At 63.0% G+C, this 26,826-nt stretch overlaps 1 protein-coding gene and 1 long non-coding RNA gene across 8 annotated transcripts in view; one reads left to right on the plus strand and one right to left on the minus strand.

The window, feature by feature from the left end:
• NFIC (nuclear factor I C) overlaps nucleotides 1–26,826 on the minus strand; it is a 65,039-nt gene that overhangs the window by 12,821 nt on the left and 25,392 nt on the right. For all 7 annotated transcript variants that reach the window (XM_072721812.1, XM_072721811.1, XM_026019417.2 and 4 more), the window contains exons 3-8: nucleotides 12,465–12,536; nucleotides 8,816–8,890; nucleotides 8,025–8,148; nucleotides 7,305–7,429; nucleotides 2,218–2,343; nucleotides 329–513 (exon numbers count right to left, since the gene is read on the minus strand). In XM_072721812.1, the coding sequence (XP_072577913.1) occupies nucleotides 329–513; nucleotides 2,218–2,343; nucleotides 7,305–7,429; nucleotides 8,025–8,148; nucleotides 8,816–8,890; nucleotides 12,465–12,536 (707 nt within the window). The remainder of the gene's footprint in view (nucleotides 1–328; nucleotides 514–2,217; nucleotides 2,344–7,304; nucleotides 7,430–8,024; nucleotides 8,149–8,815; nucleotides 8,891–12,464; nucleotides 12,537–26,826) is intronic.
• On the plus strand, nucleotides 10,905–15,378 carry LOC140593978 (uncharacterized). Its single transcript, XR_011994510.1, has 2 exons — nucleotides 10,905–11,322; nucleotides 12,310–15,378. It is a non-coding gene; the product is annotated as an uncharacterized lncRNA (long non-coding RNA).

Raw genomic sequence — 26,826 nt, forward strand, 5'->3', positions numbered from 1 at the left:
CGGGGACGCGGCGTCCACCACCTCGCCCGCGGCTCCAAGACGCAACAAGCTCCTCGCACCCAGAGGGCCAAGCTGCGGCCACAGGGCCACGTGTGATGCGGGGGAAGACGTGTGCTGTCAATTCCGACGCCCGGAAGGGCCTGACTTCTGACCCGGCTCCGAGCACTCGGGGCTCAGGGCGCGGACCTGCCGTCTAGAAACCGCGTGAGACGGAGGCTGCCTGGCGGAGCGCCGCCCGGGGACGGCCGAGGGACGCGCCGGGGCCCCCGCGAGGTCACCCAGAGCCGCGCGTGGGCCAAGAGGGGAGGCCCCAGCCCCCCAGACTCACCGGTCCAGGCTGCTGGCTGGCCGGGTCACAGGCCAGCGACACGAGATCTTTGAGCGGGTCCTGGGGGTTGAGGTGAGGCGGGTAGCGGATGGCCGTGTGCGGGAAGTAGGTGGAGGCCGTCTGGGGCAGGATGGACGTGGTGGGGAAGTGCAGCGCCGAGGAGGGGTGAGGGCTCCGGGCAATCCCTGCGGAGACGGGAGCGGCGGTGAGCTGAGCGGCTCAGTCCCGATGGCACAGCGAGACCCAGCAGTCCCGTCACCGGGGCCCGGCTGTCCCCCGTTCACCAAGCGGGCTTACCTGCACCGTGAGCCCGCCGGGGTGCCATAGCACCCTCTTATTTTTTTGTTCTTTGTTTCTTAAGTAGACTCCACACCCAGCGTGGAGCCCAACGGAGGGCTTGAACTCACGACCCCGAGATGGAGACCTGAGCTGAGATCAAGAGTCAGACGCTCAATGGATGAGCCCCCCGGGGGACCCGGGTTTTGTTTTTGGTTTTGAAAACAGGGTGACTCGGTGGCTCTCAGAGGTCATGTCGCCCGCCCCAGGCCACACAGCAAGGTGGTGGCAGAACTGGGGACAGTCTGGCCCCACAGCCCAACCCCAACCCGGGGCTCGGCTGGCTCTCTTTCCGGAGACAATGCACACGTCCCGTAGGCAATTCTAGCACATTCTTGGGACTGTGCAACCTCCACTAGTGTTTTTCAGGACATTCTTATCATCCCGAAGAGCAACCCCATCCCCAGCAGCTGTCACCCCCCACCCCGAGCCCCCTTCCTGCCCATGGATGAGCCTGTCCTGCATGTGTCACACACATGGACTCACACCCCGTGGGGCGTCCTGTGTCTGGCTCCCCCCTGAGTGTCGTGGGCTCGGCATCCGTCCCCGGGGGGCGGAGTGTGGGCGCCTCGCCCCAGTTTGCAGGTGAGTGACCTGCCCGGGTACTATTTGCTTTTTTTCTTTTCTCTAAACAATCTAGTGACTTTTAATATATTCGCTTTGTAATTCTAGAACATTTCCATCACCCCCAAAGGCAGTCCTGCTTCTGTTCTACTCTCCCGCTCACTCCCCTCCCCCTCTCTCTAGCTCCTGGCCAAATAGTAAGTATTTTTGGCTTTTCAGGCCCCAGGGTCTCTTGCAAGCACCTGACTTTGCCACCGCAGCCTCAAAGCCGCACAGGCGATGTGTAAACGGATGGACACGGCCACGCACCCGCGACACCTTATTTATAACAACGGGCGCCACGGGCTGGTCCAAACCTCTGCACTGCTCTGATTTTTGCCGGCCTCCGGTACGTGTGTCTGCCCTCGTGCGGGACTAAACCGTTATCGCCATAACAACGGGGTGACCAGCGACATTCCCTGGATTTAGCTCATGCGGTCCTGAAGTCAGTCCTGGGGGTGGTGTGTGTGGGGGGACACGTCTATGTACCCCAACCGACAGGCAAACAAACGGAGTGCCAGGGGCACCGTGATCAGCTCAGTGCATGCCCTGCGGTTGCTGGAGACGCCCCCCCCGCCCCCCCCAGCTACGTATGCAGCCTCCTGTCCACATGGTAGCCCTGTGTGGCCTTGTGTGTGTCCCCAGCCCTGCGTTGGGAGTGTCGCCCTCCTTCTGGGGCCTCCCAACCCTGTGGGAGGTGGAGTGTGAGATAAAGGGAGCTGGCTGGGGACAAGCCCAGACTGTACCTCCTTCCTGTACAGAAGGGGAAACCGAGGCCCAAGAGACTGAGTCAGGGCCAGGTGCTCTGCACAGGGACGCCTCCAGGTTTTGCTGCCTGGCGGGGGGCGACAGCAAGGACCGTCTGTTGGATGGCGTATGGGGCTTCCCCGGCCGAGGGCGGCCTGCTGAGAGGGCCCGGCCTGCCTCCCTGCCTGGGGCCCAGGGCTCACCGCTGTGCACAGCAATGACAGGCCGGTGGTGCTGCGTGAAGCTGGAGAGGCGAGGTGAGTCCTGGGGAGACGGGCTGTGGAAAGGTGACTTGTCCATCTCTGTCTTCTTCACTGGGGACGAGATGCCTGCGTGGGAGGAGCCAGAGGGTCACCCGGCTGCAGGCAGAGCCTCGCCTTCCCCTCTCCCAGCCACCGTGGGCACGAAGGGAGATAGAGCCCTGGGGCCCTGAGACCAGGGCGCGGGGATGCCCTGCAGAGGGGCCTCCAGCCCGGCCCCTGGCACCGTCCCCCACGAATGCACGCTGTGAAATGGGCGCGCACGGACGCAGCAGACACCGGGGCACGGACGGGGACAGATCACGCTGCAGCTGGCCACATGGGGACCCTCCACACACAGGCGAGCCCCCTGCACCCCACCCCTGCTGAGCCCCAGATGTGAGGGCGGAGGATGGCTAGTGCAGAGCCCAGGAGCGGGATCTCAGGGCCGTGGCGCCTGCAGGTGGACGTGCTTAGAGATCACTTACGTAAAAATAATATGTATCTTAGGGAGAAACGCACCCACTGAGACCCACAGAGGAACATGAGGGGGGTGTGCTTCCTTCCGACCAGCACCGCTGACATCAGGGCGGGTCATCCCCATGTGTGGGGGGGATGTTCCATGCAGGCTGGGAAGCATATTGCCCGCATCCTCTCCCCATCCCAGGAGCCCCCCAGGGTGACAACCGCGGGTGTCCCAGGGCAGAGTTGCTCTGCTGAGAGCGGCTGCCGTCCTCCGAGGCTGGGGTCTCCTGTGGCGCGAGCCCCCCCAGCCCAGTCCTGCACCATGTTCCCCCAACCACCCTGCTGGGTCCTGCCTCTCGGGGTCCCTCCCAAGCCGCACTGGTGGTGAGCCAGACCCGGGAGCCCTATGCCCCCCGACGGCCCCTGGGGCAGTCGGATGGTTTTGCTACTACGAACCCTGGCTGGTGGCCCCGATCACGCGCTGTGGGTGAGTGTATGAGGGGACCTGGGTCAGCAGGGTCAACAGGGTCAGCAGGACCAACAGGCCCGGGGGCCAAGCTCTCCAGGAACAAGGAGCTGGTGGGCCGGGGGGCGGGGGGGGGGGGCGGCGGGCAGGGAAGGAGGCCAGCCCTGGAGGCTGTGGGCACGTGTGGGGGGGGGGCCACAGGCTCCCTGCTCCCATGGGGCTGTGGTGGGAAGGAGGTTAGGGCCGGCAGACGCTCACTTTGGAGGATTTCCTAGAACAGCCTGTCCTGGATGGAAACAGCCTGGCTGGACCCTGGCCCACCGCCTCTCTACAGGTGTTCTAGAGCTTCCTGAGATGGGGCCTGGGGGAGGGAGGGGGGAGCCTGGCCCCCGCAAGAAAGAACAGCCCCGCGTGCTCCCCACGAGGCCCTGGGTGTGAGCCCCGCACCTGCATATCCCTTGCTGGTTCGACCCACGTGCCTACCACGCGCCCGTGTGAGCAGCTGCCATTGGGTTAGGATGACGTCCACGTATCCTCCACCCCGGGATCCGAGCAGCCATGGTTCTGCTCGACACACATGCCCGTGTCCCCATCCGAGCACCAGGCCTGCCTCCCATGTGAGGATACCCCCCACCCCGCCTGAGCACGCAACCTGCTGTGGCGTGTGCAAGTGCATGAAGCACACATGATGCCCCCGCAGTCCTGGGGACGTGGGACCCGGTCACTGTCCACAGGGGCGCCCAGGGCACGGTGGGGGCTGAGCAGCATGCCCAGCCCCACCCCTCCCCTGAGCTGTGACACGCAGATGTCCTGATGTTGGCCTGGCCCCGGAAGGCTGTCCTGCTCACAGCTGCCCCAAGCTGGGCTTACAGGAGTCACCCCACTTCACGGATGGGGGCACTGGGGCCTGATGGGAGGTCACCAGCCCAGGATGCTGGAGCAGACACCCCACGCTTGGGCCCCCTCCCACGCCCCGAGTTCTACCAGAAGCCCCCCGGGTGAGAGAAGGGAGCTGCCTGCTTCAGCCCAGATATACCTGCATGGGAGGGTGGGGGGCGCAGAAGCAGCAAGAACCAAGCACTCTGGCGGCTGAGCAGAGGGTGCCCTCTCCCTGGCTCCCGTGGGGGGTAATCAGGGAAGCCTTCGGGAGGGGGTGGCCAGCAGGAGAAAAGGAGCTCCTCATGGGGCACAGAGGGCCAGGGCCTGAGAGCCGTGGCTGCGGGATGCTGCCTGGGGGGGGCCCTCCCACGACCCCCACCCCCAGGCCTCCGCCCTTCCCAGGGAGGGGAGTGTGGATGCTGAGGGGGGTGGTTAGCTGAGCACTGCCCTTGTGGCCAGAGCAGAGGAAGGGAGAGAGTGCTCTAATCAGCTTAACCCCATTAATGAGCAGCTAATTGGGGGCTGTCTAGACAGGAAGCTGGAGGGAGCCAGGAGGAGGGGAAAGTGGGGGGAGGGAGGAGGAGACCGGAGGGGGAGGGGAGGGAGGAGGGAAAGGAAGAGGAGGGGGAGCATCCACGTCCATCTTCCCCCAGGCTGCGAGCACCTGCAGGGCGTAGACAGACACAGGGCTGGGGTGCAGGCGGAGAGCCCCCGCCAGCGGAAGCGAGCTTGCCATCACCAGAGGCAACCAATGGACGCGAGAGGGGACAGATCCCCCCTGAAGTTTCCTCCCGAGGAGGCTGGGTGGTTCCCCTTGGCGCACCAGAAGCGGGGCGTGGGCTTCCTCCTTGTCCTCCCCCCGCCCCCCCCCAGGCTGCTGCCACTTCATGCTCGAGGCAGGAAGTTCAGACAGAGCTCCGGAGCTCCGCTGACTCTCTCGAACATTTCCTTCCTTTTAATTTTTTTTCTTTCTGAGCTTCCTGCATTGAAAGCTAGGTTTTTTTACTTCCACTCCTCCCTCCTCTTTTTCTTATCCACAAACCCAGGGCTATAACTTTTCCTCTCGGGGCTGCTGTGGCCACCTCACCGGGGCTGTCCCCCACCTCCAAAGAGCATCCGCTCTATACGCAGATGTAGCCCCGTCGATCACAGAGCTGAGGACACATGCTTTTGGGGTCCCCGATGGTAAACGCTGGGGCAGAAGGTAACGGTCTCCCAACATCTGCTCTACCCTTCCTCCTTAGTCACAGAGCCTTTCCCCTTGAGCTGGGCACACGCTTGCCGAAAATAAGGCCACATTTCTCAGAGTCCCTTGTGGCAGAGTGTGGCCATATGACCAACTCGGGGGCAGGGAGCGGTGGGCACAGAAATAAGCAGAAGAGGTAAGCGGTGCATCTTCCGAGAATTATTATTATTTTTTTCCCGAGAATTATTCTATACTTAGAGGGCGAGGACATGCTCAGACTTGACCCTTCTTTCCCGCTGGCTGGAAAGCAGACGTGATGGCTGGAGCTCCAACAGTTTTCTTGGACCACAAGATGGGAACGAAAACCACATTCACTGGAGCCTAAGCCAGGAGCCTAAGTCCCGCACACCACACACGTTCAGGGTTGCTGATGGTGGAACATTTACTTTTGAGAGAAATACCCTGTCCTCTTGGGTTTTCTGTTTCTCACAATTAAGCGTAAAGCTTATTAAATATAGGATCTTTACACAGGCAAACCTGACAAATGGGGAACCCACAGAGACAGAACCACAGAGACACTCTGACTCATAAATTAGAGCCTATAATAGACAGATCCTCCCAAAATTGGGTACCTGCTCTGGACGCCAACACAATGGAAGGAGGAGGGCCCCTCGGGCGTGAATGTCACAACCAGATGTCTTAGAGACCAACTCATAGAGACGGTAATTTTATAAAGACACAAACAATGAACTCTCCTGTGTCCTGGGCACGTATCATGAGCCAGAGAGTTGCTTTAGGCACGTTGTACCATTGCCTCCTTCCAGCTCCGGGACAGAAGAGTCAGTTCATCCATCCCATCTTGGACTTAAGGAAATTGAGCCCCAGAAAAGTGGAGCCACCTACCCAAAGTTACGCAGCCCACACAGCGAGCCAATGGCAGCGCTGGATTTCGAACCCACGTCTCTCTGGCATCCAAACCTGCCTTCTTAACTGTAATCTTACGCTGCTTTCCAGGAATCCTGTAGGCAGGGCACTCTGTATAGACAGCTTTATAAGAAAGCTGGCTCTTGGGGGATATGGAGGGAGGACAAAGGGGGAGGGAACAAGTAAACAAATCCTAAGGTTTACTGGGTATGTATCACGTGCCAGACCTGTTTTAGGGACACCAAATGCACTAACTCGCTTAGTCCCCACGACCTTAGATGGGTCCTGCAGGTACTGAGAGGAAACAGGCTCAGAGCAGTGGGCGAGCGCCCCAGAGTCCAGGTTGGCAACCCCTGGCCCATCAGTAGGGCGACCCCTTGACAAGGGGTCATCTGCACACAGTGATGCTTCTGAAATGTGGGGACGGGTCCCGCTGAGGATCTGGGCGTCTCCAGGGACTCTGTGCCCTGGGTCAGGCGGGGGGGGGGGGGGGGGGGTCGGGGGGGGTGAGGGGCGCGCCCCGTGCACCAGGTCCCGAGCATCCCTGAGGCCGCCCCGCTGCAGAGCAGAGCCTCGGGCTCTTGGAGGACACGCGCGGTGGAGACGGGCCCCCACGGGAGGGAAGTCTCTGGGGCGGGGGGGGGGGTGTTCCTGGGGAGCCAGCGCCGCCCCAAGAGAGCCCACGGAAACGGATAGGGCCCCGATCGGCAGCGGGAAGACGCAACTTTCCCGGGAAGGGCGCCGACAGAGAAGCGGGGGCTCGGCCGGGAGATGGGAACCCGCAGGAACACGAGCACGCAGGCAGAGGGGACCCGCTAGAGGAGGGTCTGGGCCGACCCCGGGGCTCAGCGCCCTGCTGACCCGAGGCCACCCGAGTCCGCGCTGCAGCCCGCGGAGACGAACCACACCGCGACGACTCTGCGCCCTCCCTGCACGCAGCCAAACCCGACCGCTCGGGAACCCCAGCTCGGACTTGCAGCGGGGAGCCGCCCGCGCGACTACAACTCCCAGGAGGCTCCGCGGCTCCAGCCCCCGGGCTTCCGGCTCCCCGGCGCCCGCGCAGTGCCTGCCGGAACACGTAGTCCCCGCCGCGGTCACCCGGCTCCGCCCCCCGCCCCCCGCCAGCCCCACCTCCTTCCATGTCCTCAGTCCAGTTGCGGCTGCTACTCGTGGGAGAGCTGGGCGAGGTGTAGTAATCGCCGCCGGGGCTCGTGTCCACGTCCTCCTCCATCGAGCCCGATTTGTGCCGCTTGCTCCTGAAGGGAGGGGGAAGGAGAGCGCGGGCCGGTTACCACGGAGACGCGAGGGCGTGGGGCAGGCTGCGCTAACTTCCGGTCCCTAGAGGGCAGGGCGCTATCGCGAGACGTCGCGGGAGCCCCGAGCTTCCAGCGGGAGGCGTGAGCGCCTGCCTCCGCCTGCCTCCACCTGCCCATTGCTCGGATGGGACGCGCGAGGCCCGAGGCAGCGGGGGGCCCAGCGTCAGCGGGCTGCGGACTATAACGCTGGGGGCCTGGCTAGTCACCGGGCCCACCGTCAACCTCGGGACCACGGTCCCATTTCACAGATGGGGAAGCCCACGCCAGCACAGCGCATCTCCGCGGGAACCAGTGTCCGCGTTCTCTTGGGGTCTCGGGGGACCGTGGACGGGGACTCTGACCGGGGTGTCGGGTCGGGGGAAAGCAGGCCTCGGGGCTGGGTTTTGAAGGATAAGTAGGAGTTTACCACGTGGGCCTTGCAAGCAGGCAAGGAGGGGAATGAACCAGGGGGCTGGGACGGCCGGGGGGGGGGGGGGGGGAGGGGGGGGTGGGGGGGGCTGGTGGTAAATGCTCAGAGGGCGACCAGGCCACGTACCCGCTGGAGGAGGTGCTGGGTAGCGTTCTTCTCATGCCTGTGCTGGCTGGATTCAGATCGTAGGCCAGGTGTCCCTGCAGCTCGCCCAGGGAGAAGTTGGGTCCTGTTCCAGTCACCACGGGTGCTGCGGGGGGCGAGAGAGAGCAGGGTGAGCAGGGCGCAAGGCCCAGGGCTGCACTCTGCCCGGGACGGTGGGGAGAGCCATCCGGGGGCTGGCCAGTCCGAAAGGGAACCCCTTCCCTAACTGGCCTGGTTCCTAATTTGGCTGAAACTGTCCTTAGTCTATGGATCAGGAGACCGAAGGCAGCCAGAGAGGCCCGGCTCTGCTGACGCAGACTGGGAGGCTGACGGTCGGGGTTGAGGCAGGACGGTGCCCACAACTCCCTGGGGTGGAGCTTGGACGGGGGTGTCAGGGCCTGCTAGGAAGGTAAGGGGACAGGAGGCAGAGACGGGGGGGCCCTTTGGGGTCTCCTGGGGGTGTGGGGGAGGCCCCGGGAGGGGATACAGGGGCAGAGGGTTTTCCAGCACCCTCCAGGCAGCATGTGGAGTCTGTTTCCTGGGGAGGAGTGTGCTGCCCTGACCTTGGGCTCCAGGGAGGGCCTGGATGCTGCCCTTGCTAGGAACCTTGGCTTGGTGACAGAGGGGAGTGGGGCAGGGGGATGGGCAGGGGCTCCTCCCCTCTCCCGGGGGGCCCCTTCTCTCTCAGAGTCCCCCTCCCCCTCTGGCGCCCCTCCCCTGCGTGAGTCCCTCCCCTCTTCCCATCCCAGCACAGGGCAGGCAGGGACACTCACTCCGGGACACTTGGATGAGCTCAGTGACACTGAACACACCGGAGGTGACAAAGCTCTCCTGGAAGTCGGTGGTGTCTGCAACAGGGAGAAGACAGGGGTCACCGGGTCTGTTTCCTTCCTTGACACCATGGGCTACCCAGACTCTGGGGGTTTGGGGGTCACCCTGTCCACCCTCTGCAGCCCTGCGGCGAAATGGAGGAAGAGGCCGGACCCAGGTGCGAATCTTGCCTCCGCTGCCACTGGGGATATAATCCTGGGCAAGTCCCTTCTCATCCCTGAGCCTCGTGCTCTCTCATCTTGGAAATGCCACCTGGGCAGCTGGGAGATAAGAGCCTACAGCCCAGGAGGGGCTGGCTTGCCTGCTTCCCGTCACTTATTATGCCATCAGCAGTGCAGCCTGTTATCTATCCCTCTCCAGACAGGGAGCTCCGTGAGGCTGGGGTTCTGCGTGCCCAGGTCCCCGGGTGTCCCCTAGTGCCCAGCCCGGAGCCTGGCCCGACAGCGGGGGCTGAAGGGAGGGTCCACCTGCAGCCATTAAAGTCCCCAGGGTCCCTAGAACCGCTCCTGCCTATAATGCAAAGGAAGACGGACCCTCCTCTCTGGCCTGGGGTGGCTGGGACCCGTTTTGTGGATGTGGATGTGGGTTCGCTCCAAGAGGGCGGGAGCCCTGGCTGACCTCAGCCCGGAGCAGGCCTCTTGTGTCCCCTGAGGCCCCCACAGACACGATTCACTTACTCAACAATCATTAACCAAGGGCCTCCAGTGTCTAGTTCTGAGCTGGGCCCTGCGGACACCGTGGGAACGAGACAGACGCAAGTGGCTGCCCTCCTGGGACGTATGGTCCGTATGGGCAGTGGGCACCATGTGATATGAATAAGGCAAACAAACAAACAAACAAACAAAAAAAAAACAAAAACAAAAAAACTCTTGTGCGTGAATGCATGGTGGCTTGGTCCTGGTCTACAACAGCCCAAACTGGGAACAGCTCATCAGCAAATGAGCCGATACCCAAAATGCCGTCCATCCACACGCGGGCACATCCCTTGGCCGCGAGCAGGTGCAAGGTGCCCACATGCACCACCCTGGGGACGGACCCCGAGCCCATGATGCTCAGGGAGGGGACCAGACACAGGAGGCCCCACGGGGTGTGAGTCCATGTGGGTGACATGTCCAGGATGGTCTCGTCCACGGACCTGAAAGGGGCTGGGGGGCCGGGGGAGGGGTGGAGGTGACCACTAATGGTGATGGGGCTTCTTTTTAGGGCAACAGAAATGTTCTACATGGACAGGTTGCACGACAGAGTGAACGTACTTAATGCCACTAACTGTACATTTGACGTTCTGTGAATTTAACCACAATTAAAAAATTAAGCTCGGGATCCCTGGGTGGCGCACAGGTTTAGCGCCTGCCTTTGGCCCAGGGCGCGATCCTGGAGACCCGGGATCGAATCCCACGTTGGGCTCCCGGTGCATGGAGCCTGCTTCTCCTTCTGCCTATGTCTCTGCCTCTCTCTCTCTGTCTCTCTGTGTGACTATCATAAATAAATAAAAATTAAAAAAAATAAAATAAAAAATTAAGCTCATGAAGTCAAAGGCGCCGTGTGTCGGCCGGCGGGCAGGGTGAGGGGAGCCCGCTGGTGAGGGGACCTAGTGTATGCAAGGGACCCTCAGAAGGCCTTGCAGTGGGCGACATTATACCAAGACCTCAAGGTGCGGGTGGACCAGAGGAGCAGACACGTTCAAATTTGGGAAACGGCAAGGACAGCACCTGGCGCTGGGTGACCGCCACGCCAGCGAGCGTTGGCTGCCGCTTTCGGGGTGATCTCAAATGTGGTGTTTTGCCGCCTCCCCGAGGGCCTCGATGTTTCCAGGGATGGCCCATGCAGAAGCCCTGGGGTCGGAGGCCACCAGGGCTGTAGTGACGGGAGCCAGGGAGGACGGGACCAGCAGGTGGGCAGCTCTGGGCTTCCGGGGCAGCGAGAGCAGTTCTTCTCCAGGCCCCCAGGGGGCAGCATGGGCCACGGGGAGCTGACCTCGAGCCCAGGTCCCCAGCTGTGGGACACCCACGCCCCCACCGCCAGTCCAGAGACTCCAGCCTCCCGGGTTGCAAGCTTTGTGAACACCATTTATTGAGCAATTATTATATGCCCAGCCCCGTGCTGGGAGGCCCAGGGCCACAACATCCCTGGGAGGACCGGGCGATGGCCTCCCAGCATCCAGGGGAAGTGGCCACGGCCGTTTCCTGCCACCCGGCTGGCCAGCTGGTGTCAGCAAGCCCCTCCGCCTTCCCCCCACCGGGGTTTCCTGTTTGTGCAGCACTCGCCCAGCTCCATCTCCAGGGGACTCCCTGGCGGGTGGGAGGAAGTGCTTTCCTCCGCCAGACACTGGAGCTCCCCATGGGACCAGGCCAAGCGCCGCTGCCCCCGCCTGCCTCGAACATCTGGCTCGGAGGCAGGCGCCTGGAGATCACAGGAGGCCAAGGAGGACTCAGGTCACAGACGGCCAGTGGTGAGCAGCCTGGGGGCCTTGAACCTCCTGGAACCAGCCTCCCCGTGCTGGTCCTTCCAACGGGGATGTCCTCACCCATTTGCTTCTCCTTCCATTCTTCCTTCCTTTTCATCTCTCCTCCCTCCTCACCCCTGGTATACCAGCTCTCTAGTTTCTCTTTTTCTCTCTGCTCCATCCCTCACTCTCTCTTTTTTTCTTCTCCTTTCTGCAAATATTTATTGAGCACCTATTGTGTATCCTATTCTAGGCACCGAGGACATAATAGCAATCAGGACAGACAAAAGCCTCTGCTCTCAAGGAGGTGATGCTGCATTAGGGGAGATACGCAAATGTGTGTGCAGTCACTAAGCAACTAAGCAAATACATATGCAATCACTAACTTCCTCACAAGGAAATAAAACAGAAGGCAGCCATCGAGAGTGGCTAAGGCTGCTTGAGAACAGATCTCTCTGAGAGGGGAGCATGTCACCTGAGACCTGAGTGATCCGGAGAGAGGGGGGCAGAGAGAGAGAGAGAGAGAGAGAGAGAGAGAGAGAGAGAGCAGTTAGCTATCCAAATAGAGAGCAAAGCATGTGCAAAGGCCCTGAGGCAGTGACTGGACCTAGACTGTTGGAGGAATAGTTAGGAGGCCCATGTGGCTGGAGCAGAGAGAGTGAGGAGGAGACAGGAGGGGAAGGCAGGGAGGACACAGGGACAGGTTGTGCAGGGCCTTGGGGTTCAGGGGAGGATTTTTACCCCAAGGGAGGTGGGAATCCTGGAGGGCTGCGAGCAGAGGAAGGCAGGACCTGACTCAGGTGTTCACAGGCGCCCCCCCTGGCTACATTAGGGAGGACACACTGGGAAGGGTGAAGGCAGAAGCCAGGGAACCAAGGTGCAGGGGACTCCTCTGGTCAGGAGGGTAATTATGGGAGCAGACCAGGGCAGAAGCTTCCTGGGTGCCCCTGGGAAGGGCCCGTAACCTCTCTGAGCCTCGGTGTTCTCCCACAGCAGCACCTGCCCACGCCACGGCTGTGATGAACAAATCTACCAGTATCTGAGAGATGCCTGTGGGGCCACGCAGAGCACACAGAGTGGCTCAGATTCCTAAACAGGAGCTGGCAGTGGGGCCGGGCACCCTCTCCCGTCGCCATCCCCAGACTCACCCAGTGTGATGGGCTTGCTGTCCTCCTGGTCCGAGCCCATCCCTGCCCGGGGACTGCCGCTCTGCTCTGCGTCTGCAGAGAGAAGGAGGAAGAGGTGGTGACATTGCAGGGAACCCCACCCCAGGGAGAGAGGAGACCCCCACCCCTGTGCAGTGCCGTGGAGAGGTGGTCCCGAAGGCGCCCAGGCCCCACGGTCTCCGCTTCGCCCCCTCCCTTGGCTGCTGCCCTACAGGGTCACGGGGGCCTGGCAGGGCACCCACTTGCCAGAACCCATGTACAGGTGCCGGCTCAGTCACAAGCTGGAGATCTTCCCCTCCTCGAGCCCGTTTATTCAGTAACTGGCTCAACCCTGTGCGGCGGGAGCTCTCGTTATGCCCATTTTACAGATGGGGAAACTGATGGCCAAAGAGATGAGTCATTGAGCCCTCAGGCCCCCTCCGCTCAGCCTTTGCCCCTGACGTCCTGGGGGTCCAGCCCTTGGTCCTTGGGTTGTCGCTCGCAGCCCCCAGGAGGGGGCGGAGGGGCGTCCCCCTGCAGCTGCTACGCCGCCACCCACCCGCCTGGCTTGGGGGCTCCCTCCCACCCCGGCGCCCGCCTCTCCATCTTATCTAAAAATAATCAGGCTCCTTGGCAGACGGGCGAAGCAGACAGACGCTGAGCTCAGCATTATCAGCTCTGGCGGCCTGGATGGAGGGCGAGTAGCGCCAACCCCCCGCGGCAGCCCCCACCACGTCCACCCAGGACCGATGCTGGGGCGGGCGGTGGGGGGCGCACGCGGCCAAGCCCAGCCAGACGGAACCCCCGGCCCTACCCGGCTGTCCGCCAGGTCAAAGACCAAGGTGGCGAGAGGCATCACCATCAGAGGCCAAAGAAAGAGCATCAGCCCCTTCCACCTGCCACCCCCCGAAGCCAGGCATCCTCGCGGTGTGACCTCGGGCCAGCAGCTGAGCTGTTCTGAGCGGCCGTTCTCTCTCTCAGGTGCGTGTAAGCATCACCAAGAGACGATGCCGACGAAGCACCCAGGGCACGCCAAGGACCGGATACCCGGTGACGTCCATCCCGGTGTCCCTGGCGGTGGGGTTATGTTTGAACCCCTAAGACGACCGTAAATGGGGCGCTTCACTTGAAGTTCCCATTGTAGACGTTCCCCTGAATCCTCTGGAGAGCCACAGCGTTAGCGCACCCCCTTTACAGGCGAGGACAACTGAGGCTGACACCGCGAACAAGTGCTCCTCCCTTATGAGGGTGATATGCTGCATTTGTTTGCACGGGTGCGTCCAGGCGCCCAGCGCTGTGCTCAGACACCCAAGTGCCACCCCAGTCCCGGGAGCCTCAGCAACCCCGGAGTGCCATGGACGTGACATGTGGGTGCTGCCCCAAAACAGCCACGGGCCCTCACCCTTTGCCCTGTGGCCTCACCCACTCCATGTGTGGGGCACCTCCTGCCTGCCAAGATTGAGGATGCCCGAAACCACACCGGAGCCGGAACCCGTGCCTCAGTTTCCCCACCCCCGACAGGTGCGGACGGGAGCAGCCCCAGGCGTGACCCACTGGGCCGGGCACGGCTGGGCAGCAGCCGAGGGGAGTGTGCCCGGCTCGGCCCCGCGCCCTGCGGTCGCTCCCAGGCTGGGCAGCCAGCGGCCCCTTGGCGCGGGCCACCTCTGCTTGGACGACCAGGCGGCTGGGCACGGGTGGCCCCTGCGTTGGGAAGAGCCCAGCCCGGGCAGCCGGCCGTCGGGCTGCGGGCCGCGGGCACAGGACCCTCCCGAGGAACCGGCGCCCACACGGACTCAGCAGGCAGCAGTGCCCGGCTGGCACCCGGGTGCTGCCCCGGGGGGGGGGGGAGTAGTGCCCGAACACCGGCCACCTGCTGGCTTGGGGATCAGGGCAGCGGGGCTGTGGGCCTCCCCTCCCCTGTACCTCACTCTCCTCATCCGGGAAGTGGGCACAACTACAGCATGCCTCGCACACGCCGTTCCGGATCAACAGGGGGACAGTGAATGCACCCCAGTACCCCAGCGGGTGGGGGGCTCACGGGAAGCCCGTCATCAATCGGACAGGGGGCTTTACTGCTGTTAGTGCGATGTCCCTCGTTTCCGTCCTGAGTGCTGGTCCTTCGTGTGCCTTGGCACCAGCCGAGAGTGATGGCCCTGGGTGGCGGCAGGCTCCAGCTGGGAGCCCTCGTCCCCTTGCTCATTGACTCTGTGACCAGGCCGGCCGGCCACCCCACCTCTCTGAGCCTTCGCTTCCTGAGAGTCCCACGGGGAAGATGGTCAGAGCCACCTCCAGGCGTTGTTAGGGCGCCAAGGCAGCTAATAATACGTGTGAGAGGGTTGGCACCCGCCGGCTGACATTCACAGAAATGGCAGGCTTGGGGAGCGGCCGAAAGTGACACTGTGCTCTCAATTTCCGTTTCTGATTGTTTGTTGCCAGCACGGGGATCTACGGCCGGTCTTTGTGGGTTGATCTCGTACTCGGCGAGCCCTCCGGAGCTCCCCTGATGGTTCTAGATGTTCGCGTTTGCATAGACTCCTTGGAATTTCCTCAGCAGACCATCCTGAGCTCTCATCTGTGTGCCTCGGATTTCCTTTTCTTGCCTTATCGCTCTGGCGAGGACCTCCGGCACAACGCTGAGCGCCAGTGCGGAGAGCGAGTGTCCCTTCCCGCTTCTGCTCTTGGGGCGGAGTCACTCAGGATCTCACCTCCTCGGTGCGGTGGTCACGTGGCTGGCTCTCTGCTGACCCCTGCAATGGGCCGAAGGGGTTCTCTTCTCTTTCCATGGTCCCGGGAGCATTTTTGTAAAATTAAATAAGTGTAGTTTCTCAAAAATGATACTGTAATTGTATGCTATCTTATCAGAATTTGTTAAATTTAGTTTTTAGAATGTGCTTAAATATACATACCATAAAATTTACCGTTTAGCCATCTCTAACTGCAAAGCACAGCAGCACAAAGCACACTCGCCCCACCACACCCCCACCCCCGTCTCCAGAACCTTCCATCTCCCCACACTGACCCCTCACCCCCTGCCCCACCCCCGGCTCCCACCACCTCCTCTGTCTCTGTGGACGGGCCTCCTCTGGGGACCTCCTGGGAGTGGGGTCCTGCAGGAGGTGTCCTTCTGGGTCTGGGTCCCCTCCCTGAGCCCGGTGTCCTCAGGGTCCGTCCACGTGGGGACATAGGCGTAGGATGTCCTTCCTTTTAATTATGCCATCGTATTTTTTTTTTGCCATCGTATTTTTAATTATCTCTCACCCTTGAAATATTTCTCATCCATCTGCCAACCATTTGCCTGTCATTTGGCTCCAGAAAACCCCGCCTTCTAGAGCTGTCCCCTATGGGAGCCACTTGCCACGTGAGACTTTCTTTTTATTTTTTTAGGATTTTATTTATTTATACGTGAGAGACACACAGAGAGAGGCAAAGACACAGGCAGAGACAGAAGCAGGCTCCATGCAGGGAGCCGGACGCAGGACTCGATCCCGGGTCTCCAGGATCACGCCCTGGGCTGAAGGCGGTGCTAAACCGCTGAGCCACCTGGGCTGCCCCACGTGAGACTTTAAATTTAAATCTGCTAAATCGAAATTAAGTCAGAATTTCAGGGCCTCAGTGGTACTGGCCACTTATCCATACTCAATAGCCCACAAGACTGATGGGGACTGAACTGGACGGTGCCAAATATCACTATCACCACAGAAGGGGCTGAGGGCCTGTGGATGTTTCCATGAAAACTCAGGAGCAAAGGGGCACAATAATCCCTCCTCCTTGCATCTACTCCGGCGGCCCTAAAACACACCTTTCTCTGGCCCGAACAGAGGTACCTGGAGTGGATAACGTCTCAGGGACGGCTACCGTCCGATGCCCCAGGATGCCCCAGGCCCCGAGCCAGCAGCCCTCATTTGCTGAGTTTCACTGTGCAAAGAGCTTCACGGCACCATCTGATTCAACCCACCCAAGTGATGAGTTTGGTAAACTGAGGCCAGCCTCAGAGAGTCTATTTCCCAAAACCGATGTCAAGTCAAAGAAGTTGTGTGCCTAGCACAGAAGCACCTCCGCTGGGGTGAGCCTGCCCCTCGGGACGGTATCCAGGGACATCTGTGGTCATCACGATGGGGGGGGGTGCTCCTGGCATGGGGGGGCAGGGGTGCAGGGACGCCCCCACAGGCACGACCTGGCCCAGTGTCTGCAGTGCCAAGTGGGGAGACCCTGGTCTGGATCCATCCATTTTCAGTGGGGGTGAAAACCGGTTCGTGCGGGGATGGAGGAGCTGAGGGGTTTTGCTCTTTTGTGTGTAAAACATTGATACGTCCATCTAGACACGGCACGTGAATAAATGTGCAATATTCCTGTGATATGAAAACTTCACGGAGGGGGTGTCTGGGGGGCTCAGCGGTTGAGCATCTGCCTTCGGCTCAGGTCGCGACCCCGGGGTCCCAGGATTGAGTCCCACATCGTCTCCCCGCAGGGAGCCTGCTTCTCCCTCTGCCTGTGTCTCTGCCTCTCTCTCGGTCTCTCATGAACAAATAAATAAAAATCTTAGGAAAAAAACCAAACAAACAAACCCAGCTTCATGGAGTGGAGAGATTATAGAAAAATGTCTAAAAAGGAATATGTCGGGGAAGCAATAATAAAAAAGAGCGGTACGTGTTGTACCCTAGTACATTTTTTTAAGGGATTGTAAAAGGAGAAAGGAGACCATGAGGCAGAAACTGTACGAGACCTGCCAGGTCTTAAATATTCGCCCTCTGGGCCCTTTACCATGAGTGTGGCCTCCCGGCTGCGTGTCACCGGGCACGTCCTCTGACGTCTCTGGGTACCCTTCCGTCATCCGTCATCCATAAACCAGATGTGAACTGCACTAACGTCACCTTGTTCTTTTGAAAGGAATTGCTTGCTGAGCACCTCCTAGGTGTCAGCTGCCCCAGGGGGACACAGCAGCGACCAGGATGCACAGAAGTCCCTGCCCTCGCGGCCCTGCTGTCCTAACGGGGTAGCGACAGGCAACAAACCAACGGGTAAGCAAATAAACGAGGAGGAGAGAGAGCCTCAGGCTGTGCCAAGTGCCAGGGAGGCCAAACCAAGCGGGAGATGGGGGTGGCAGCCCCTGGAGGGAGAGGGGCTGCGGCGGAGCCTCCGGGAGGGTGGATGAGGCCGCTGTGCGCGGAATGGGACATTCCAAGAGTTAATACTTAGTGAGTCACTTCTTTGACTGGGCTGCAACTTTCACCTCCACTGACTTCTTTGATCTTCGAAAACTGTCCCCAGGAGGACAGACAACACGGTTGGAGACGGAGAGTGTAAGGCCGAGTGAAGTAAGTCGGTCAGAGAAAGACCAGCACCGCCCGGTGTCACCCAAATGCGGAATTGAAGAAACAAACAAGCAAAGGGGGGCGGGGAAGGGCAGAGCAATGAACCAGAAATCAGACTCTTGACAACAACCACAGAACAAACAGGTGGTCCCCAGAGGGGAGGCAGGTGGCGGTTGGGCAGGCGGAGGGGATTAGGGAGCGCGCGCTCCCAGGTAGGACTGCGGAATCCCCGTATCCCACGCCTGAGACTCATGTGACATGGGACAGTAACTAGATAGGAATTAAGATTAAAAAAAAAAGATTAAAAATTTATTTAAAAAAAATCAACCCTGATTAAGACAAAAAACAAACAAACAAAAAATCAAAAACCTTCCGCAGGAGGGACATTGCCATTTTCGTCCCCATTTGCTAGATGGGGAAACTGAGGCCCAGATAGGCAGCAGCAGATTCAAAGGTGTGGAGCACTGGCTGGAGGCCACGGGCCCGGAGTGGAGGCCGCACTTCTGTTTCCTGCGCTCCTGACCAGGTGAGGCCCCGCCACCCTCGGCCCCGCGCAGGGCGGCAAACACCCCAGGGCGACAGGGCCCCCCCGAGCCCACCGCGTGGGCCAACGACACCTGCCACGCACCCACGGCGCGCTGCACCCGGGCCGGCCGGCGGCCGTGCACCTGATGGAGGCCGCAGCTCCCGGGTTACCCAGAGAGGGAGAGCGGGCTACCCGCGGCCCCAAGCAGCCGGCCGATGGGCCCACCGCGTTTCTCCGCTCCCCTCTTAAAAACGAACACGCGTAAGCGAACACCCCGTTGGACGTGGTCCCACGGCCGCCGCCAGCCTTGCGGCGTTGCTTGCTTGTGAGCTCTCCGTGACCTGGTGGCGCATGCTCCCCGGCCCTGAACACGCAGCCCCCGCGGGGCGGGCGCGCCACCGGCCGCTGGGCTCCCCACGAGGAAAACACGACGTGTCTCCCGTGGAAAAGCTGCCGGACGTGGCCGCTGGGGAGCCGGGCGTGTGGTTCCAGACGCGACCGAGCCGCGCCAGCCTCGCTGGGTCTGCGAGCAGCTGCGGGACTTTCCAGGGCCTTTTTTTTTTTTTTAATTAAAAAATATTTTTTTTAATATTTATTCATGAGAGACACAGAGAGAGAGGCAGAGACACAGGCAGAGGGAGAAGCAGGCTCCCTGCGGGGAGACGATGCGGGACTCGATCCCGGGACCCTGGGGTCATGCCCTGAGCTGCCCAGGCGCCCCTGTAGGGCCTTTAAAACGCCCTGGGGTCTCAAAGGGGCAGCGGCTCCCAGCCTTGTCCATCCCTCCGTCCACCCATCCATCTGCCAGCCCTGACCTTGAGTCCCCGCCCCGCTCCCAGACTCGGTTTCCCCATCCCTCAAGCGAACGTTCTCAATCGCTGCCTCCCTTTCCGGGTCAGGCAGAAATCGCAGGAGCTCCGGAACAGGAAGGGCCAATGGCAGATAAGGGGACAAATACAGCTTCGGTGACGGCGTTTTTCCAAACTCTGATTTTAGTTGAACTCGCCGTCCTTCCTCCGCCAAGTGCCCTGCAGGGCTCCCCTCTCCCGCGGCCCCCGCGAGACCTGCCGTCCCCCCACCCCAGCCTCACGGGCCTCGGGCTGCTCCTCCAACAGGCCAGGCAGCTACTGCCCCCAGGACCTTTGCACCGGCTGTGCCTTCCACCTGGAACGCTGTTCCCCCAGCATCTGCACGGCTGACCCTGCCCCCCCGTCACCCGGGGCCCCCCTCACACGTCTCCTTCTCTGACACACACAGAAGGCCCTTCAGCACCCGCGCGGCGCACAGTCACCCACGCTCGCGCGAGGATCAGAGAGACCCCGGCCCGACAGCAGCTGCCCTGCAGGTGACTCCCTGCCCTGGCACGGGCCCAGCTCCCTCGACTTTGCAGGTCCCTGGGGTGTTTATGCACAGCGGGGACGTCACCACCTCCTGTGGCCGTTTGCTCAAACGAGCACATGACCGTGGTGACAATAGAAATGTAAACTGGATCCCACTGACGAGCGTACAAACTGTTCTTTCCTGTCCGTGGCCACGAGCCCAAATTTGGTTCGTCCCAGCCCACGACAAAGGCGCCGTCGGGCCTCCGGTCCCGCCCTTCCTGCCCCTCCCTCACGGGAGCTCCCACCCCCGTGCAGTGACAGCTCCCGTCATCTGGGTCGGAGCTGGGAGACCACGCACCACCAGACAGTTGACGGTCGTCCTGTCCCGCCATCCCGCAGGCGGTTAGCAGTTAGCGATCACGGAGGCCCGCCAGGCGTCGGGGGCAGGGGACACCCTGGGGCGGGGGAGAGAGGGTGGGACGCGAGCCCACACCCCAGACCCCAGACCATTGTGCACGGCTCTACGTTCCTGCGAGGCCATGAACCTGGGTGAGGGGACAGAGATTGGGTCTGGGGGTGCCGTCAGGCGGCGGAGGAGGCCACGTGGGCACAGAGGCCTGTGCAACGGGGTCGGGGGAGCTGGATGGAGGCGCGACCAGGGCCAAAGCCCTGGGGCAGGAATAAAGTGCGGACGTCTGAGGGCTGGGCCACGCGGCATCGGCACCGCATGCTGAGACAAGGGGACAGGACTGAGCCCCCGGGTCACGTGACCGCAGAGGGAAGCTCGGCCGGACCCTCAAGCGCCACATGGGGCGCCGTGACTCCAGCTCTGGGGGACTCAACCGCGTGGCTGGCCTCGAGGCTGCGCAGGACCTGGAAGCGTGGTGCAGGGTGGTGGACGCCAGCCTGGCACTTCCGCTTCCACGGGAACTTAAACGTGGGGTTCCCACATGACCCAACAACTCCAGGCCCGTGGATCTTCCCCAAAGAGGCGAAAGCAGAGGCTCCCCACAGATGCACCCCACCCGCACAGCAGCGGGGTCAACGGTCACCACAGAGGGAGGCTGCCCCGGTGCCCATCAGCGTGACACGGCCCATCCACACCCGGAACACGACCCAGCCCCAGGAACGAAGGGGCCTGACACCTGCCTCCACATTGACGGACCCTGAGGACGCTGGGCTCAGGGAGGGGACCCAGACCCAGAAGGTCACCTCCTGCAGGACCCCACTCCCAGGAGGTCCCCAGAGGAGGCCCATCCACAGAGACAGAGAGGAGGTGGTGGGAGTTGGGGGTGGGGCGGGGGGCGGGGGTCAGTGCTTCCTGGGGACGGGGTCTCTGAGTGGGGAGATGGAAGGTTCTGGAGACAGCGGTGGGGGCAGGTGTGCGGCGGGTGAGGGTGCCTTGTGCCCTGAGATGTGTGTTCAGAAATGGTTAAAATGGTGAATTTTATATTCCATGTCTTTCAACCACAATAACACACACACACACACACACACACACACACACACGTGTCTCAGGGAATTCCAGGATCCCGGGGGCAGGTGTCCCCGCGGACGGCCAGGGCGTGGACAGAGGGTCTTCGTTCGTGGATCCTCGGGATGCAGAACAGACAGGACTCAATGGCACCGTCGTCGTGCCCCTTCCTTGAAACCCGGCGGGAGGCGGGTGGCCTGGGCCGCGGCACGTCTGCGGGACCCGCAGCGCCTGCACGGGGACCCATCGCCGGGTCCACGTTCCAACCTCTGCGGTGTCCAAGTGCAGCTGGCTCCACGGGCTGCCACGTCTGCCTCCCGCCGCCGCCAGCCAGAGAGGAAACCAAAGCCAGGCCCTGGAATTCCCAGCTCCCGGGTGTCACCAGCCATTTTTAAACATTAGCCAGCCGAGGTTCAACTTTCCGTGTCCTGGAAGGGCCGTGCTGTACCCGCGACCCTGGCCTATGACCTCCACGCTGCCGCCGTGCCCCCTTCCTGCCCTCTGCCCCCCTGCTCGCTCCAGTGCAGCCTCACACGCCCCCCCGCTGTTCCTCCAGCACACGCCAGGCCGCGGGCCGCCCCAGGGCCTTTGCACAGGCCGTGCCAGCTGCGGAATGCCTTTCCTGTCAATGCCTGCCTGGCTCAAGCCCTCACTTGGTATCACGTCTCTGCTCAAACGCGGTTCATGCGTTCACGGCCCCGGGCGCAGGATCCAGGCTCTGAGCGGGTCGGCTGGGGACCTCAGCTGCTCGCGGCTCGCCCGAGAAGTGCGACCACGTGCCCGCGTGCGTCCGGCTACGGGACGACCCGCTGCGCGTCCCCGGGCCTCGGCCCCGCAGCCCGCTGCTGCCGTCTGCGCAGGTGCCGCACAGGCCGGGCCGGGGCTCTCATCCCGCCACGGCCGCGGGGCCCGCCGGGCTCGGCCGCAGGAGGAGGCCCCGCACGCAGCCACGCCGTGGGGCGCCGCGGGGCCGCTCTGCTCCGGGGGTCGGTGCGGGCCGGGTCGGGCGGGAGCCGCCGGAGGCCACAGGCCGCGGTGGCCGGTGACCCTTGCGGCGGCCTCGGTTGCTCCCGGCCCGCGTGCCCCTGAGTCTGGCCCGCACTTTCCCTCTTCCTCTGCCGCCGCCGCTGGGCCCGAGCCAACCTGCCCGGAGTCACTTTCAAAGAAAAGTTTCTGTTTCCCTCCCGCGGCCGCTCCGGGCTCCGCCGCTCGAGGCCCCCGCCTCCCCCGGCGGCAGGCAGGGTCCCGGCCCGGCCCTCCTGGCTCCCGGCGGCCAGGCCGCCCGATGACATCAGTGCTGCGCGGCCATTTTCTCCCCGCTCCCCGCCGCCTTCCAGATGCTTCTGCGGGCCCGGGCGGCCATTTTGTCGGCGCAGGAGGCGAGGCTGGCACGGGGCTGGGGCGCGGGCGGGGCGCGGGGGGCTCGCGGGCTCGGGGCTGCCGGCGGCTCCGCTCCGGGTGCCACCGGGGCCGCGAAAAACAGGTTAAAAATACCCACACGCGCGTCCCCCCCGCGGTCCCCTCCAATGTCAAATGTGTCAACGCCACCGGGGAGGGGGCAGACTTAAAATAACTTGCTGTTTACATTTGGAGCAAATTCTTGGCTTCTCCGGCAGCCGAGCCAGGGCCTCCTCCCGCCTCCCTGGCAGGCCCGGCGGCGGCCGCGGGGGGGGGGGGACCGGGGGCGCAGGGGCCGCATGTCCCCGGGCTGAGCACACGTGGGCGGCCCGGGAGGGGACGGCGGCCCCCGACCCCACGAGGCCGCGCGGCGGACGGAGCCCCGCGGGAACGCGTGAGGACACCGGCTGCCCAAGGCGGGCAAGAGGCGGGGGGGGGCCACGACCCCCCCAGCTCACCCCTGCTTTCTGAGGTCTCTAGGGCCCCCCAACCCCCCTGCCCCCCCTCTGCCCCCCCGCTCGGCCGCCAAGGCAGGCCCCGGGCCTCGGGCCTGCCGGGAGTTGTGTGGCCTCGGGCCTTGGGGGGGGCACCCCTAGCCCCGCAGTGGGGTCAGTAGAATGGTCCCCCCCCCAGCCCTGCTTGCGGGGACACAGGGGCCCCAGGCCCCCCTCACGCTTGTCTCCCTTTCTGCACCGAGCAGGTGTCAACGTGCACACCCTTCAGGTGCTGGGCAGCCCGTTTTGCAGGGGGGGCAAAGCGAGGGCCGCGGGCGGGCGGGGGCCCGGGTCCCACCGCCAGCGAGTGGGCCAGCACGTCGGAGCCCAGTTACTCTAAACCCACCGCCTCGGCGCCGGAGGAGGAGGCCGCGGGAGACTTTGCTGCTGCCCTGGCCTTCCTGAGAACCTCTCTTCGGGGAGCCTGCACACAGTCAGTGCTCAATAAATGCTCACATGTAGCCGGCACTCGATGGATGCTTGTAGGCAGGTGATGACGATCCCACTGGGGGCCACACGCAGTAGGCGCCCAATATATACGTGCTTGTTGAGCGACTGGCTGGCATGATCCTGATGGGGCCTGGCACGCAACAGGTGCACAATAAACGCTTGTGCAAGGAACTGGAGGAATGGGGGGGAAATCGGGGAATATTCCAAGGGAAAGACCTGGCCGAGGACGATACAGACTCCAGTCACTGGTGACGCAGGGGGTCACCTGCTCTGAGAGCAGGCCCGGGGCAGAGTGTGGAACGTCACCCCAACACTGCCCACCTCGGTCCCCTTGGGCCCTCGAGGATCAGCAGAAATCCTCTCTCGAGTAGGTCCCCCCGATGGCTCCAGGTCCTGAATGTCTCAGAGGGTAGAGAAGCCCGAGGAATTAACTGGAGTCTGTCCTGGGGGCCCAGGACAGCTTCCTGGGGGAGCGGATATTGGAGCTGGGGCTTTGATGTGTGAGTAGGAGTTTGCCAGGCACCGAAGGGGCTCGTGGGGGGTGAGAAGAGTGCACAAAAGTAATAACCACCACTTCCACATATTGCGTGTTTGTACGGCAGGGGCTGCGGGGCCTGGGTCCGGGGGCTCAGCTACAGCTGCACCCCCTCCGTCACCCAAGAACCCCGAGCTGACCCCAGAGCCACCTGCACTCTGCTCTCACCTCTCCAGTTAGCACCCGAAGGGACCTGGGTGTGCAGGGGGGGTTGCTGTGCATCCCCCACGAGTCTCCCCAACATCCCAGGAGGACGTGCCCAGAACCTCAGGCTGGCCAGGTGAACCCCTGCAGCCTCTTCCCCAGGCATCCAGTAATTCCTACTGGCCCCAGCAGTGTGCCCATTTCACAGATCTGGAAACTGAGGCACGGCGAGTGGCCCGGAGTCAGGACCCCTGTTCCAGAGGCATCTTCGTGTTCCTGGGGCATCAGAGCCATGGCGTGAGGTGACCGCCCACCCCCCCGGCCTTGCCCCCAGATGGGCAGCAGGACACCAGCCTCTGTACCTTGTGCTGGAACCTGTGCAGGCACCTGGTGCCTTCCGTGTCCGCGCTCCCATTTTCCCGGAACAAAGCCGGGCCTCCGAGGTGGCAGGTGGGCTCCCCGCCCGGGGCCCGTCCAGGTGAGCATGTGTGCTTCCCCCTGCACACCGCCGTGCCGGCGGGCTCCCTCCCGTGCCGGCCTCCGACCTCCTTGCGGCCCATCCCTGAGAAGGCGCCTACTGCGTGCTAGGTGCTCCTGGAACCCGCTGGACACTCACGGATTATCGCTCCCATTTCACAGACGAGGAAACAAGGCACAGAGCAGGGCAGGCGCTGGCCTATAAAGCTCCCCTGGTGAGATTGGGGATAAAATGGGCAAGACGCTGCCGTGCAGCAGCCTGCGGGGACCCCCCAGGCCCCAGGGCCTCCCGGGTTGCACCCAGCTAGCCTGACAGCAGCACCCCATTCCCAGAGGGTGTCTCTGGGCAGGTCTGGGGTGCCCTGCCCTGACTTCAGCACCCCTCCCCTGCCTATCTATGCCCAGGCAGGTGCCCTGCGGCAGGGGGGTGGGGACACAGGAGGCCAGTGTCAGGAGGGGCACACAATCCGGGCGGTCAGCCTGCAGGCTCCACACCGACAAGGGAACCGACCGGGAGAGGGTCCCCCGTCCCTCTCCTGAACCCCCATGGTGGCCTGGGCCCATTGACTCCCTCCAGCCCCCTTCCTGCCGGTGTCTGTGCTCCACACGGTGGCCAGAGGGCGCCTGTGAGCCCTCCAGGGCCCCCATCTCCCCAGGGTCAAGGCCCAAGTGCTTCCAGCAGGGCCCCCAAGGCCCTGCACACCTGCCCCGTCCCCTCCTCCCTCTCTCGCCTTCACCCACTCCGCTGCAGCTGCACGAGCCTCCCTGCTGCTCCTCCAAACCACCAGGCCCAGGGCTGCCCCAGGGCCTTTGCACAGGCTGTTCCTCCCACCTGCAATGCTCTCCTGCCATTCGTTTGCACAGCCGGCTCCTCAACCCTCAGGTCCCAGCTCAAACAGTGCCCCCTGTAGCCCCCATCTCTATTCCTGAGTCATCCACTGACTACACCATGGTTCTAGCTGGGTGGGTGCCGGGTGGGTGCGCTCTACGCCGCCCCAGACCACTCGCCGGTGCTCACACACTTCCCCCCACCACCACCCCGGCAACCCCACGGGGTGAGCATATTTTACAGATGGGGAAACTGAGGCTAGGGTCAGAAGCCGAGCAGGCCCAAGCCAGGGATCGCTGCACCCCAGCGGCTGACCTGCGGCCAACAACACAGTTGATCGTCAACAACGTCAACGACAGTAATAGTAACGACACCGAGGAGGCACTGACCCGCACAGAATCCGCCCGTGGATCCAGTTCCCCGGTGTGGGTGGGGGCGGGGGGGCGGGGGGAGGACCCGGGGGGCCGCCGGCCCCTTTAAGAGCTTCCCCCTCCCCAGCTGGGCGCTGGCCCGGCCTCTCCTTATGTAAGCAGCCCAGCCGCCCTTGCATAACCTGGTTACATAAGGAAGCAGGGAACAGGCTTGTCCATCCGGCAGCAACCTGTCCCGGGCCGTCTGCGGGGCCGGCCTGGGGCGCAGGAGCGCCGGGCCACCCAGAGTGGCCACCGGGTGCAGCCCCGGCCTCGAGCCTCGGGGTCGGCTCCGGCGGGGGGCGCGCACAGGGCATCCTCGGCGGGGAGGCGGCGGGCTTCTGGTCCGCGGGTGGACGGGCCGCTCCCATTGCTCGGAAGGTGAGACTGAGCCCCAGAGAGGGCGAGCGAGCAGCCCGGCGCGGCCCAGCCCAGAGCGCAGCACAGACGTGGACGGTGCGGCCTCAGCGGAGCCTCAGCGGAGCCCCAACGTCCCCACCCCTCTGCACAGCGGGGCTGCGGCAGCAGCTTTCTCGCCGCGCCTAGTGTACAGCTGGCGCTCAATAAATGCAGCAGCACTCAACTCCGCGGGGCCTGCTCGAAGAGCCTTTTTTTTTTTTTTTTTCGAAGAGCCTTTTAATTCTATCAACCGCTTGCCCCTGGGCGGCTCGCGTGGCCACTGCCCTGTGCCACCCTGAAGCCGCAGGGACAGAGGGGAATGCGTGAGGGTGACCCCCTCCCCCCAGCCGGGAAGAGTGCCGACTGTATACCGGCCTCTGGCCCAGATACTGTCGGGACACCGAGCCCCGGGGTGGACTCGGGAGCCCGAGAGACAGACCAGGAAACCAACCGAGGCACGGAGAGCCCAGATTTGTCCAAGGCCCAATCCAAGCCCTACCCCGCGTGCACCATCTCCGTCCCCAGCGGGTCTCCCCAGCCCCGGACCCTCCGTCTGCCCCCCAGGGAGCTTGGGGGTGTCTGGGGATGGCAGCCC

Source organism: Vulpes vulpes, chromosome 9, assembly GCF_048418805.1.
Source record: "Vulpes vulpes isolate BD-2025 chromosome 9, VulVul3, whole genome shotgun sequence".
Classification (NCBI taxonomy): Eukaryota; Metazoa; Chordata; class Mammalia; order Carnivora; family Canidae; genus Vulpes; species Vulpes vulpes.